General features: G+C 32.9%; 1 protein-coding gene and 1 long non-coding RNA gene across 2 annotated transcripts; both read right to left on the bottom strand.

Annotated features, from left to right (window-relative positions):
- Window positions 1-4,956: 4,956 nt before the first annotated feature.
- LOC143181672 (uncharacterized) lies at window positions 4,957-7,493 on the bottom strand. The gene is made up of 3 exons (XR_013002317.1): window positions 7,416-7,493; window positions 6,999-7,356; window positions 4,957-6,019 (listed from the first exon to the last, which is right to left on the bottom strand). It is a non-coding gene; the product is annotated as an uncharacterized LOC143181672 (long non-coding RNA).
- A 1,525-nt stretch (window positions 7,494-9,018) lies between these two features.
- LOC143181687 (lipid storage droplets surface-binding protein 2-like) lies at window positions 9,019-10,782 on the bottom strand. Its single transcript, XM_076382223.1, has 4 exons — window positions 10,508-10,782; window positions 9,801-10,167; window positions 9,395-9,683; window positions 9,019-9,296 (listed from the first exon to the last, which is right to left on the bottom strand). Exons 2-4 carry the CDS (start codon window positions 10,098-10,100, stop codon window positions 9,055-9,057), a joined length of 831 nt encoding a protein of 276 aa, XP_076238338.1. The 5' UTR covers window positions 10,101-10,167; window positions 10,508-10,782; the 3' UTR covers window positions 9,019-9,054.
- Window positions 10,783-14,955: the final 4,173 nt, after the last annotated feature.

Genomic DNA, 14,955 nt, shown 5'->3' with positions numbered 1-14,955 from the left:
CATTTAGAAAATAATTGAAATTTTTGTATAAGGAAAGTAGGGAAAAATAAAACAAGTGTATAAAACAAAACATCGATGTGTTCTTTTACAAATAAGTAGTTATTTAGTCATGTACACGTTTATTTTTGTTTGACAAAGAGTTTAAAAGATTTTCTGTGTCGATATTGTGCTGAGATTCTCGATAATCCTTTTAACTTTTATTTAGAAAATTGTATTATTTTTGGTAATAGATATTTAGAGCTTATATTTATAATTTTCTTATATATTGTAATAAAATATATAAAAGTAGTATATATATATAAATTACTAGTTTTGAATTTTTAAAAATAAGAATTTTGCACTTCCATATAGCTTTAAGTAGATGTTCTGTTTTAGCCTAAGTCACAGACATGAAAGGATACTTCAATATTTCCGGAAATATATTTCTTCGTAGCCAAATATTTTCTAACGAAAAATCTCATTTTTTATAATCAGTATTCACCTGAGATTTGTAGCAGAGTCAAGTGATGCTTTTATTTTTCTGACTTTTTATTAGCACAATATAAAATTAAGTTTCTATTTTACCCCACTTTTCTTTACTGATAGTTTACTTTGTACATATTAATTCATGATAGTTTCGTAATATTTATGTTCCTTTTTATCCAGAGCACTTAAATAGACTTTCTACCGACTTCTTCATGTTTTAAAAATTTTCAATTTTTTTCAAATTTATATGTTTTTACCTATACATATAGGATTAGACATGTTAAAATGGTTAAAATAATTTACTCAATCTTTTGGTTTTTCATTTATAACAAATTTGATCATTTTTCGATCAACAAAATATTAAATTCTTTTAAGAAAAATTAATAGCATAACATGTAATAAAAGTCCATCAAAGAAGTCAGACACGAAATCTCTTTTTAAACATTCCGCAAATAACCAAGCAACCCTCCAACACGTCACATTTTCCATCAACCCACGACCAAATCATATCCCAGAATAATGTAAATTTATTCCCCCGCTTCGGCGAATCAATCGTTAACCAAACGACGAGAAAACGGCGGCAAGTCCGTGGGTGGAAATTCACAAGCAAAAATGCTAAAAATCGGTTCATACGGTGGAAATCGCAACGCAGAGAACCAACGTCGATGTCGGCATGAACCATGTCGCGTATTTGAATAAATAAATATTAAATACAGCAGAGAAAGCGTAAAGAGATTGATTGATTTTTCAGATTTCACGCGACAAAAATACACACTACCCTCGTACACAGTGGCATGTAAATGCCCACGTGGTGAACAATTCAGAGATTTACCAGTACATTTGTTATAGTTTCTCGTTTGCTGCTGCTTTTTATGGTTGTCTGTGCAAAATGTGCAGCAACTAAGGGAGTCTTCTTATTAGGAAAAAGAAATGCAGAGTAAGGAAACAAGTAGAGAAAAAGAGCCTTTTTTAGGAATTTTTGCAAAAAAGGTATAAAGGCAAATAATTTGAGATTTTAACTTAAATTTATATAACAGATTTACTGCACTTTAATATCTTCTTATTTTGATATGATGAGTAAATGAGACTTTCTAGTTATAGACTGTTTTTTGGACTGCCACGCGGCTTACTGTCTTTTAGGTCTAGTGTGATTTTCTCAGATTTTAAACATGTAAAATATTCTGTAAGAATAGTCTTTACTTATACACTGTTTCATTAAAAAGACTATATCTTCTATATATATTTAAATTTCAAAAAATTATTTTAGGAATACATTTCTATCACCCCAAGCTACCAAAAAATACAAACCGATTTTTTGGGCTGGACAAATAAAAGTATAACTCCCTATTATTGATCTCAAGTTTTAATGAAAATTAGGTACCCAATTGAGAAGTGATAGTTGTACAGAATTAGTAAAAATTAAGCTAGAATACTCGTGCAGAATTAATAAACTAATTTTATTCTACTTAATAAACATTTTAATCAAGTTCCAAGTATTAATAAGATAGGTACTTATGAACAGTAGTGTAAATGATACCTATTATAGTATTTAGTACGACGAGAAATTTGCTCAAATGAAAAAAATCAAGAATGCACTAGACTGAATAACAATTACACGTTAATCGAACCAGTTAGAAGTAATTACTGACATGCTTAGGACGTTTCAATTATTTATTTTTTGGAAGGCTCAGATTCGATGGCCATCAGGAACCATTAATGGAAGCGCAGACCTCGCTTGGCTTGTGTATTAATTGTTACTGAAAGGAAGAGAAGAAGTTTGGAGGAAGGAATAAAAGGAAGTGAGCTGGAGAGAAAAAAGGTTGGACGATGACCGCGAGCATTTCCGCAGACAATTTATTTGCCCGGCCGGGGCGATCAAACTTTTTCTCGGGGCTACGTGAAAAATATCGCCGTCGAAAGCATCTTGCTGGCACAACAGGATACGTCCGGTAGATAGACGACGGGAGAAACGAAAGGAACCGCAAGCTTGTGAAATGAAGCTTTCCCTTGCAGTTCATATAGCTATCGTTGTTTGATCAACGCAGTTTGTTTGATCTGTATCAACGCGACTGTTGCTATTTAGGCAAACATCAAAGGGTCATTCCATGTCAAATCCATCAGTTTTTTAGGGATTTTGTTAAAAATCAAATACCTACGCTGCAGAAATAAATGAGGGTAGGTATATCACTGACGATGTTTAAAAATAGGTAGGTAATATTTTGGATTCTTTTTATTACTAATTCGGAAATTAAATACATACTTACACCTTTTTTGAGGATTTAAGTGCAACTTTCAGCTTCGCTTTTTCTTTTATATATCAGTAATATGTAATACTGACATCGAAGGAAAACATTTTTAGAGTCTATAATTAAATGTTCCAGTAGAAAATTCATTGCATATAAATAAAATTAAAAGCAAACGATAATGTATTTTCAAATCAATTTCTTTAGGTTTTAATTTTTATTCCATAATTAGTTCTACCGTTCAAAACATTTTTCTTTTCTTAATTCAGCTCGTATGACATACATACATATGTCTGAATTTACAACACTTAACGTACAAAAAAACTGATAAAAAATGTATTATTATTCATTGTTGAAAGACGTAATGATTGTTTATAAATAATATACTACATTTTAAACCACTTGAGGCATAGCACAAGTGCCGATATTTGCGATCGATCGCAATAAATTATCATTTATCGTCAGTTACCAGTTTTGATGAAGAAATTTATGGTGCGATAAAATACGACCAGTTTATATCACGATTTACGTGGCTGACATTAAATCTATTACCGTCACAAGATTGCATCTATAGTCTAACCTATTTAACAGAAATGCTCGTTAAGAGGTGCCGTGAAACGTTACAAAGATAATAGAATGCAGAATATTTATGAAAAAATGTTGTTTATGTAGAAATTTTCATTTGAAGAACCCAAAACAAAAGCAAAACATAACATAAAATGCTTTAGGTTAGGGATTCATCAAAACTGAGGATTTAGAAATCTTTATAAATGCTAGATAATACAAATACTAACCATACGAGCAAACTGTTCAGAATCTTCAAAGATGAATCGAAATAACGTTTCTTAAAAACTTAAAACTCAATATGTTTTCTATCCTAGAGAAGAGTGGGGTAAATACGAACGCGAGGTAATCGCGAACGCAGCTACTTCGGTTTGTTAGAAAAAGAAAGCAGGTCTGTTCCAAGCGAAAATCGACAGGTCTAGTGGCAGATGACAAGTGGTAGAGAAAAGCAGTACACACAGGTCAAGATAAATACAATTGAAACTTTTCGTCACTTTTCATATAATTTTTCGATGCGTTAACTTTTCAGGTAGCTTCTGTAGTGGGAGTGATACAGTCGAGATTTATGTAAGTTGTAATACACACGATTCAAACTAGATTTCACTATTAACGAATTTTCTGTTTCACGTTTCGAACTTCTACAATTCTGAATTATGTTTTATTGTTATTAAATCATGGGATAATCACGAATGGATTGGGTGAGGCAATCACGAACATTTGCTATTACTCTAAAACGTACATTAATATATTCTTTAACATATTTTAAAAATCTGTTTAATCGTTTTCTGATGCCGTTTTCTAATGATGAAAAACAGAAACGAAGTACAAAGTGCAGAAATGAAAAGTACGAAGATCCACCAACTGAAGATTGGATCATGTGTTATAATTATAATTTGTGGACACATGAAAATTGCAGTGGTGGTGAAAGCACTTCTAGAGGGTTTCTATGTATGAGTTCTGTGATAATTAGATATGATTATCAACTTGTTCTAGATTATCCCATATAGTGTTTGTGATTACTTCACGGCAATCGAGTAATCGGGTAAATCACAATTGCCCCACACTCCCCTACTCGTGTCATGATACTAACTACTTTATTCAACTTCAACTTTCAACTTTCAGGAGAGTGAAATTGTTCTAGATTATTTTAAAAATGCTAGAAAGTTAATTGACTGCATTCTTTTTAAACTGACGAGACCTCCGTCTCTCTCACAGGTACTCTATGAGTTAGTTAATGGAGGAATTTGTCAATGTCTCGTCAAGTAGCTTAAGTACGTACTATTGGTGTTGCATGAGAAATCTCCTGGAAAGCATTGCCCCTAATGCTTCCTAAGGACTTTTCATAAAACACTAATAATATGTAGTTTCCAAAAATTAGGGGGTGATCAGTCAATGTTGTTTTGTTAGTGTCGCGGTTTGTGACCGTCTTGCTCCGTGAGCCAATGGAAGATGATGGTAAGTCTCAGTCCGAAGTTACCCTTGTCATCAGTGTAGATATGGATTAAAATTAGGATTACAGGAGTAATTATCTAATTACTATAAATTGTCTAAGACTAATTGTCTTCAAAAATATGACAAACAGGTACGAGAGAAAGATCTCGGAGGAATTACTTGTTATGACTTTTTGATTTATTTGTCTTTGCTTTGAGTGCGCTTTCGTTCAGTGAAATAAAGCATACAATAAGAGGAAAGTTTCGGAAAATGAAGGGATACTGACAAGTTTATAATAAAACAGTAATAGAGAAATTAGGTCCCAGAAATAAAGTCAATTTTATTAAGAAATGGTTAAATTCCAGGTTTTCACTAAAACCGTCTTTAGAGTCTAGAAGTCGTCTTTATTATTTCTTTAAATTCCTTCTAAGTATTTAACTATCTAAATTGATCTGAATTCCCCAGGAAGCTCATTAAACAATCCCTCTTTTTGTTTTTGAGTGAAGTTCCATTGACACCCAAGTTCCATGAGAACTATTAGGAAGGCAAATTGAAACTCCTAAAGCGTAAATTCATCTTAGAAATGGGTTTCAAGTAGTGAATTTGTATTGAGACAATACTGTAATTGAGTAGGCTAGTCGAACACTGGATGACACCCAACGTAAATTACCTCCGCGGGTCAAAGCAAAGATTTGTCCTACTATTATAATATAATGTCCATTCGAATTAGGTTTGGGTTTAAGTGATGAAAGTGTGAAGGAACTACAATTGCTTAAATGACGAAAGATATAAAAATTCACTATCGCCGCGAATATTATCGTTGCTCCGTGGGAACCTCGAAGGAAGCCAGAGACGCTGTCGCCTCTTTCTATCCCCGTGATCTATACAGTGTTCAGCTCCTTCTGGATTGCTGGTTATCACGACTCCTCCTCAAAGGTTATAGAAAGTTCGTTCGTAGCCAAGGGTCATAGGGCTTGGATACAACGGTGTCATGCGAACGAGATTTAAGCTCTTGAAAATGCTGCTGCTTAGAGCTTGGGGGCAGTTCCGCCACGTTGTACGCGATATTAGTTGGATGTTGACAGTGGCTTCGATAAAATCTCTCGACAGCTTATAGCTGGTCCGCTTATTATTCATTACACTTTCAAGCACTGCCAGCACGACCAACGGGAGAGTAAGACTATCGCTTGAATATCTTACGCGTCGGCTATTCGATGGAGGGTGCTTGAGCTGCAGAACTGGTTCAGCAACGTATGTGCGTAATTTATAACTTTTTGTGCATTTCCTATGTCTTCTGTATTAAATTAACGCTTTAGCTGCAAAAAACGCAAAAAAGACATTGAGAAAAGAGGATCTAAGACTCAAAGGGCTTATAGTAGGTACATACCTACATATCGAGAGGGGGAAGAAATGTCTAATCAACAAAGGTCCTATTGGAAACCCACGAATTTAAATACACAATTGTACTTTTAATATAAATAGTGTATTTTGGATGAAATTTAGAACAAAACTTAGAAGAAATACGTTTGGCAAATGAATCTTGGGAAAATGCCTTATACATCTTATATACAATACTATGATTAGACTATGAGTAAAGCTAACAAGCTTGTAAGCTATATCTAGTAAGAAAAGGATGAGCAAAGTCCTGAAGTTACTAACAGCTGATTTCTTCTCTTTCCAGTTAAAGTTAATTGAAGCTCCAGGTACAGTGAGTCTCAACGATTCTTGATTTTCTATTAGAGTAGTTACGTTACATTGCTTAAAATGGCAATATCAAGCTATTGCTCCAAAACCGAATTGATGGATTTTTGAAGATTAACCTAATTATTAGCTAATATTCATCATTTTCACTTTGAAGCAACATATCAATATTGATATTTTTGGGAACTACCCTAGGGAGTCGCGAATCAATGAGACTCACTGTACCTGAACCTCTAATTAACTTTAACTACACCTGAAAGATAACTGGAGATGAAGAAATCTGCTGAAAATAAATAATCCTGATTCTATAGCGGCTTGTGTCTCGGAGTAAAAACTGCAGTAACCAATTTATTTTGAACGTGACAGTAGATGAATTCTTTATCTACATACATTTATTAGCTAAATCCTTTAAGTGGCTCATTGTCAGATCAAGATCGACAGAAAGTTGTCCATCCAACAGCCCTAAAAATAATCCATTCAATGTAAAACCAACTTTTACTATTTACCAGCATTGGTTATCTTCGTTAATGTAAATCTTCATATTTGTATTAGTAGATTTTTGCTGTTTTCTTTCCATTTCAATATAAAACCCACCTGCAGATCATAGATCAACGTAGGTCAGGGTTTCTCAACATTTTTGGTTTATGGCTCTCTTCAAAACATCAGTCACCTCTGTGGCTCCCCTCCCCTTTTCTTTTCTACCTTCTTTTTCTTGTTCCCATCTTCTTTTGTTCACGTGGCCCAGAAAATTCGGTGTCGGAACCCCTAGGGAGCCATATCGTCTCCGTTGAGAAACCCTAACGTAGATGTATTTTCAAACATTTCTCCCGTGTCTCATATTACACGACATGCATTTTCTATTCGTCGTTGTAATTTCAGTAATTTCGAACGATTCGAATCAGGTGATCGAGGAGATCATTTTACTGGACTTCTCCACCTTATTCAAATCTTCCTGAAGATTTGATTTAAATGTTTCTTCACTTTAATTTAATGATATGATGGCGTACCAACCTGTTGAAACCAGATGCATTTCGTCGAATACGACACGTGCTTTAAGACTTCGAATAAGTTATTCATTAACCATTTGAAATAGCGTCTCTCACACCTGATAGCTACTTCGTCTTAAAAATAAATTGTAAGTACATGTCTCACTCTTCATCTGACTTTTTTATGGGGGCGCTCATAACTTGACGTAGTCGTCACTTAAATTCCAACTGAAGTGGTTCAAAAAACAACAATAACTTACACCCGTCATTTTGTTTGGTAAAAGAACTGGTTCTAAAAGTTATCTTCCAAAATTCTAATCCATTCATTCATGGAAAATCTTTTTGAATGATTTGATTCAAAGATTCCATGAGAGCTTTCATTCAACCACACATGGCTATTATAAACATTCACAATCCGACTTCTTGTGAAACCTGTCTCGTCAGTAAAAAGCATGGTGAGAAAGAAGTTCGGATTTTTAGTGTATTGTGTTAACAGCTATTAACAAAATGCCAATTTTTTCTGATGGTCGGAGAGTTTGAAAGCTTGTACACGTTGAAGATAATACGAATGGAATAACTGTTCGTGAAGGGTTCCTGGATTTACCCCTACACTTCTCAAAAGACTTTCTTCCTTATCAACGATACAAACAGATCAGGTTACACGAAATTATCCCGAAATGATGTAAAAGAACCAAATTTATACAAACGTTGATGAAGCTTTCGAAACTATTTAGGAGACAGATAACGGCGATTGAGATATTTTTGTGCAAACGACAAGCTACATATAAGTGTTTTCAATGGCAAGATCATGTACAATATGCAAATTTGTCGCTTCCAAAGTTACATTTACTATATTGGATAAATACTGAAGATTTATACTACGTTTAAGTTTATGAAGTAATTATTGTTAATACATATTAATAATTTATGATTTCGTAAATTAATGTTTATGTTTATTACTTAATAAACATTAAGTAATATTTTAACTCTATATATATATATATTGTGTAGGTATAATTAATTTGACATTTACTATGTATAAATATATATTGTATACTAAATTTTTTATCTACATTTTTCATTGTAAGTACACAATGGTGTAAGCAGACATTGTAGTATCGGTTACATCCGTTACATAAAACAACATATATATGTGAGTCACTCACAGGCCAAAGTGATTAACTCCACTTTTTAAACGTTTTAAAATTTTAGTATCAAAACACTGACTGATGTTTAATTTTTTATATGTGATAAATATAACTATTTTTGTTTTATGGAACTAATTAATTTAGCAAATGAGTGACTCATAAGTGTTTCTTGTAAGCAATATTAAACGTGTTATATAAATATATAAGTATCTTACTTTTCAAGTACTTAAGCCTTAGACTGTAACTAAATATGAAAGTAGGTAATATAATAAGTTTATGTTAGTATTATTTAGCATTCTTAAGTACATAGAAATAATGATATTACATTATAAGAATCACATACTTAAAAAATTTGTTCACATTCATACAATATATCAAACGTCAGATATAAAATATTCTTTAAATATTCTTAATAAGACAATATCAGTCCTCAGAAAATACTTTATAAACTACAAACAGGTAGATAGAATTCATAGAAAAATGAATTATTGCATCACTTTGTTAGTTTATAATTTTTCACTTAAACTTAAATAAGTACTCATTAAATACTTTAAATATAAAGTAAAATATTAGCTCCAAAAATTTAATTGTTTGAAGAACAGTAAGTGCATATAATACAAAAATAAAAATTTCTATTGTATACATATGTTGCCACCAATCTATAAAGGCAAAACAAATACGTCGAGAAACAAGAGAGCTAAATTCATTTAGCCTTATCACAGTGTGATGAAGTTTGGCACGTTCACAGCATAATTGTTCTGTACGCAAGTGATAATCAATAATTATAATATAGTACTAATTTATCTCTACATCATATAACAATATCTTATTTAATTTATTCTAAATAGTGTCTTACCTTTTTCATCATTATTTAGTTCCTCATATGAAGGGGGTAAATATTTATCTAACAATAGTTTAGCATGATCAGTTGTACTATCGATAGTCTTTAAAATGTTAATTCCCATGTCAGTTGACATAACTTTGTCTGCCTGTTGCCAACTATATACTCTTATATAGTAGACTCTATAATAGGTGAGTAACGTCATATATCTGACTTTATGTTTTGTTTCTTGCGTAAAATTATTGACTCTTTCAACAGCTGGTTTCAGGTGCTCTGATACAATGGTTTTAGTACGGTTTAATATCTGAAACAGTGCATAGAGTATGTAAGACATTAGATAAGAGTATATATAATATTCTGTTAATTAACAAACAGTTGATTTATAAAAGTAACAAACTTAATAAATTAAAGTTTACATTACCTGTTTCGGATCTTCTTTAACAAGTGGCATTTTTATTTCTATATAATCAAGTCCTTGGCAAAGTGTTTTATCAATGATATAAATAGGTTTCTCTATTAATTTAGTCGATAATGATTTTTCAATTACAGTATTAAAAACATTTTCCACCATGTCGAATGCCCAATGGACTACTGCACTTGTCTCTTTCATTCGATCATACATTTTTGTAGATTTATTCCATAAATAATTTATACTTGGTATTTTACGAGCACGTTCAAGAGCTCGTACTTTATAAACAGTATCCAATAATTTTTCATCCATACTTATCGTTAATGGAAATATCTTTTATATTTTAGATAAAAGGATTCTCTACTTATGAATAAAAAATCTACAACAAACAATATTAAACAATTCCTTTAAAACTAAACTAAACTTCTACGTTAAATGTAGAGATTCTAAAACTGTGTATACATTATAAGGAATCTATCATGCTAATATATGGTAAATTGAGTAGGTATGTATTCTAGTCTATGCATAATTAATATATGTATAATATGTTTTGATTTATGCAAATTGTACATAAAAATATATAACATAGATATCAACAAAGTTATGTTTATTGTTTTTATCGAACATATGGTTCAAATACGAAATACTATTATTTTTCAACAGCGATGACACGATTCCAAAATAACAACTAAAAATTTAAATGCTATTTAGTAACATACCAAAGGAAAACAATTACACGACACTAACTTAGTGTGATTGCTCCGAAATTACGAACAAGTAACAATTTTGTTTTTCTCACTAACAAAACATGCACTTTGATCTCTGAGTCATTTCGCGATAGAATTTATTTACTTGATAGTGAATAAACGCAGTATAACTTATTTATTTTTCTTCTGTAAAGCATCATAACCTGATATTTTTCATGTAATATTCTTTATCATACTGTAAATACAATTCTATCATATTTATGTAGATTGAATAAACAAATTGTATTCTGAAATTCGATTCATTTTAGAACTGTACTATATAATTAAATTAGCATGTGGTATTATGGTGTTGTCGTAACTTACTTAGGTTATGTACAGAAATAAGCCTGTCTATCAATTATCTACGTACGTACATATTTTTATAAACAGACTTTTAAGTAAACAAAAATAATACAATTCTAGTTTCAAAAATATACGATTTTCAAAAATAAACAATGATAAAATAAAATGTTAAGTATTGTATTTATTCGTCATTTGGTTTCTGCATTATTTACATATTTATTTCTTTATTTATTGATAAATGTTATACTTTATTTATAATTATTGCAAATAATTTAGTATTATTAATTTATTGTGGTTCGAATAGTATATTTTTAGAATCTGTTATTGAGAGGCTTCAATATCTGTATATACGCTCCTGGATTTAAGCATTGTAATTTGTATACATTTATGTATACAATATACATACGTATATAGATATAGGGACGTGGAAATAAATTTAAAGCGTGAGATTTAAAGACGTTGAGATAAGACGGCAATCATAATAACGGAATTGTATTTGATATTCGTCTGCCAGGCTGCTGGACATAAATGTTTAAAGAAAATTGTGGCTGTCATAGCCACTGGCGCAATGCAAGTAAACATTCGCCTTGCATAGTTGCTATAAATTCTTATTTACATTTGATCTAAGCAGTGATCAGTGAACAGGTTTACGCAGATTTTACCAATTTTTAAATGTCAGGTTCACGATTGGTGGAAAGTGCTGAGGCGTCTTCGGCGATTGGTGCTTATAGGGGTGCGCAAGGGCGCAGAGCGCGCGAAAATTCGCTGCTGTACAGTTGCTGTAGAATGATTACAATGATTGTCTGCGGTAATGAGCGATTCTTGCCATATATGGGGAACCTCATCTAATTAGTCAGCCCTCCTTATCTGTTCTGGGAAATGCCTTTATTTTAGAGAAACAACACTTCTTTACTATCCTTAAATTTTCTGAATATGTGAGGCGTCTACGTGACGAAGATCACGTATGGCTACCACAGTTGCCGAAAATGAAAGTCATTGTCACGTTCGATCACGAACCGTAACAATTCTTTAAAATTGTATTTAGTGTATTTGTTCTGAATATCATAATTTAGTTTTATTGTTTTATATTTAATACTTAATTATAATAAAATTTCAATGTAAACAATGTTCATCCATAAATTATTAATATTTATTAAAGATTTTTGGTCCTTTGTGCTGGATCTTCTCACTCGAAGCGACTTTATAATGACAATAAGAAAAACCAAACAGTGTTTCTGTATTTTTCAAACTTGTTGATAGTGTTTGTGTGACACAATGTCTGATGAATTATCTCAACTCTCAGCTTTATTGAAGAAATATAGAATCATGTGGTTAAACAACGACAAAACATCCGCCATTCCAGGAACACAATTTTTAGTTAAAGAAGTGCTAACTACTACAACAGGATATGTTTCTCCCCAACCAGCACAAAAGATTACTAATTTAATGCATGAATCAAATCCCAAATTTAAACCTTTAGCCGAACTTTGTAAGCCGAATGCAGATACATATAGTATAACTTTCATACAATCTGATCAATATGCCAACAATCCTGCGAGTGTCAACAGACATATTTTATTGAAACTTGTGCCAAAATCCTCAGATAGAGCAGTACTCGAATTCTGAAGCGAATATAAGACTATAGTAATGTCGTGGTTAGATCAAAGGAAAGAGTGCTTTAACAACATTGTACAAATGGATTCCGAAAGGTCCTCTCGCCTTAATTGCCTTTATGGGTGGCCTGAAGTTAGGACAAATGGAAACTAAGACCGCCATGGCTGCTGTTTACAAGCCAATGAAAGAACAGAAAGGAGTACATGAGCGGCAAGCTCAACGATTTGTATCCCAGTTCAACCAGTTATTGAAAAATACCAAGTATAATACAAAAATCATAAAGGACATGTGTCTATCTCAACTTAAAGCTAAAAAAAATGATAAAACAACCTCGTAATAAAGATACTTACATTTCCAAAGATCTATCAGCTGAACTTTTATCTGAGAAGCTTCTATCTATTCATGCGAAGAGCCCTGGATTGAAATCCTTAGTTAATCTAGTTGGTAGGTCAAGAGAAAGAGATATTATTTTTCCCAATAAAGATCTCGATAAACTCAACAATTATGGAGAATCAGATCCGAAATTGGTTGAATCTGATGAGAAATACTAAAGGAACTGAAGCTGAAAAGGTTTGAATCTCCATTCTAAAAAAATTCCCAAATAAAACTTCTCACTGGAGACGAGTGGTGCTAATTTAACCCACTGAAATCTAGCTTGTGTTCTTATTCTTTCCACGTTTGATTAAGAAAAAAATAAGTCCGAGAACCACTTCGCGACGTCTCATCGACGCAATTATGAAACCGATACATGATCTGCTTCGAAGTTCTTGGAGATATTGAACGTAACGACGTGAAAATTCCGATGAAGTTCGACGCTACTCCTGAAATGCCGGATCTTCGTGACGAAATAACCGAGACTCACTGAGTCACATGTCTCCAGTCAACGTTTCCATGTCCATCATTGACTGCTTTTTGCCTCACCACGACATTATGAAGGAGAACAGCGCTACCACGAACATTACAATTAGAGTCAGTGGGTCATAACTGATCTTTTCTGGCAAATCTCTCAACAATTTGCTAACTACGGAACTTAATCTGTTACCAGCTTTGGTGGATGTGCTCCTTCGTTGGCACTGACACTGTCAGAGATTTTTCGGCAGATCTTAACGCACTCAGACGAGAGATGTTAAAGAATCGTGTAGAGGACATCTATGGAAAAACCAGTAAGGGATTAATAGATCAATATGATCTGTGTCGTACTTGACTATCTTCTATCTAAGGCAGTTCACAGAGAACATCAGGTACAGGAACTCTTCTGTCGGTCTGTTGGTAGTATCGCAGCTTGTCTACGTGCTGGAGGTCCTACAGCAGAGCGACGATACTGCATACCTCTTTACATACTCACGTGTCGTTTTGACTTAGGTACAAGACCGTCTGAGCGTCCAGCTTTCTGATAAACGTGTATGGCTAACAGGGATGTTAGGCGAGCAGAAGTTTTTGACACCATTAATAACGTAGATAGAGGGACAGGAATAGGGCTGGGGAAATGACGCCGTCCGACCTTATAGAGTCCTCACGCCACGCATGTGACGGTTGAACGACGTCATTCCTCCACTCTTGGGTACTCCTATTCTCCTACTCACGGTGACGTTAGAAAGTTCTGTTTCTCTGGCATCCCTGCTAGCTAATTGTGTTGTATTACGGACAGCGGGACATTCAACGTACTCTGTCCCAGATGTTTTTGTCCTACGTCAGCGACAAGTAAAACCCGATGAAATGCGTCTCCTATACCTGAGGTCAACAGTATTCATCGCCGACTTTATCTCGTGGACTGTACCTGGTAGACTCTTGAATGACACGTTGAAGGAAGAACACCTTGAAAGTGATCTAAAAGTCCTCGAGAAACAGCATCTAGCCTTGCTAGTCCAGCAGTATTACCTCCTGAAAGTGAGGTAAAAATTATAGTATAGGTAAAATTTATAGCATGATTACTTCTATTATTTGCGATTAAAAATTTATATACATACATGTAATATAATAAAGAAATTATTTTATTCGAAGATTACATGTCGGAAAGTTTTCTTATAGCAGCGTTGCAGACTATAATAAACTAAACATTTCTTCCATTTAAAGTTTTGTTTTATTTCATTGTTATGATACTGTCGTATTAAAAAAGTGTGATAATTTTAAAGGTTGATCTTACTTTTTCAAAATAATTTTATATAAAAAAAATTGTTCCTCGCATCACGTTACATGCTGTATACGTATTGTAATATACAATATGTGCTGTATATTTAATCGAAGTTTCATTAAAATCAGAATTTTTGAGAAGCTTTCATTTATACCAATTTCGGAGCTTTCATTTTTCACATATGAGATATATGTATATTAAATTCTTAATCTTCAAATCCTACTCTCCTGAACATCCCCGTCTCTATGAGACGTCATATTACAGATGTAAAAGGTGCGCAACAAGGTATCGGTAATAAAAAAGGTTTTAACTTATAAATTATAAATTCTTTTTATGGTTAAGTATAGAGTACAAGTAACATTATTATACAATG

The sequence above is a fragment of the Calliopsis andreniformis genome, chromosome 7 (assembly GCF_051401765.1).
Source record: "Calliopsis andreniformis isolate RMS-2024a chromosome 7, iyCalAndr_principal, whole genome shotgun sequence".
Lineage (NCBI taxonomy): Eukaryota > Metazoa > Arthropoda > Insecta > Hymenoptera > Andrenidae > Calliopsis > Calliopsis andreniformis.
Note: the sequence above shows the minus strand (reverse complement) of the source record. Positions and strands in the feature narration are given on the sequence as shown.

Excerpts from the sequence above, each read along its gene's own strand:
- LOC143181687 (XM_076382223.1), bottom strand. The coding sequence starts at position 10,100 with ATGGATGAAAAATTATTGGATACTGTTTATAAAGTACGAGCTCTTGAA. Across the intron at positions 9,684-9,800 it reads TTAAAGAAGATCCGAAACAG|ATATTAAACCGTACTAAAAC; the intron begins GTAATGTAAACT and ends GCACTGTTTCAG. Across the intron at positions 9,297-9,394 it reads ACTAAATAATGATGAAAAAG|AACAATTATGCTGTGAACGT; the intron begins GTAAGACACTAT and ends ACTTGCGTACAG.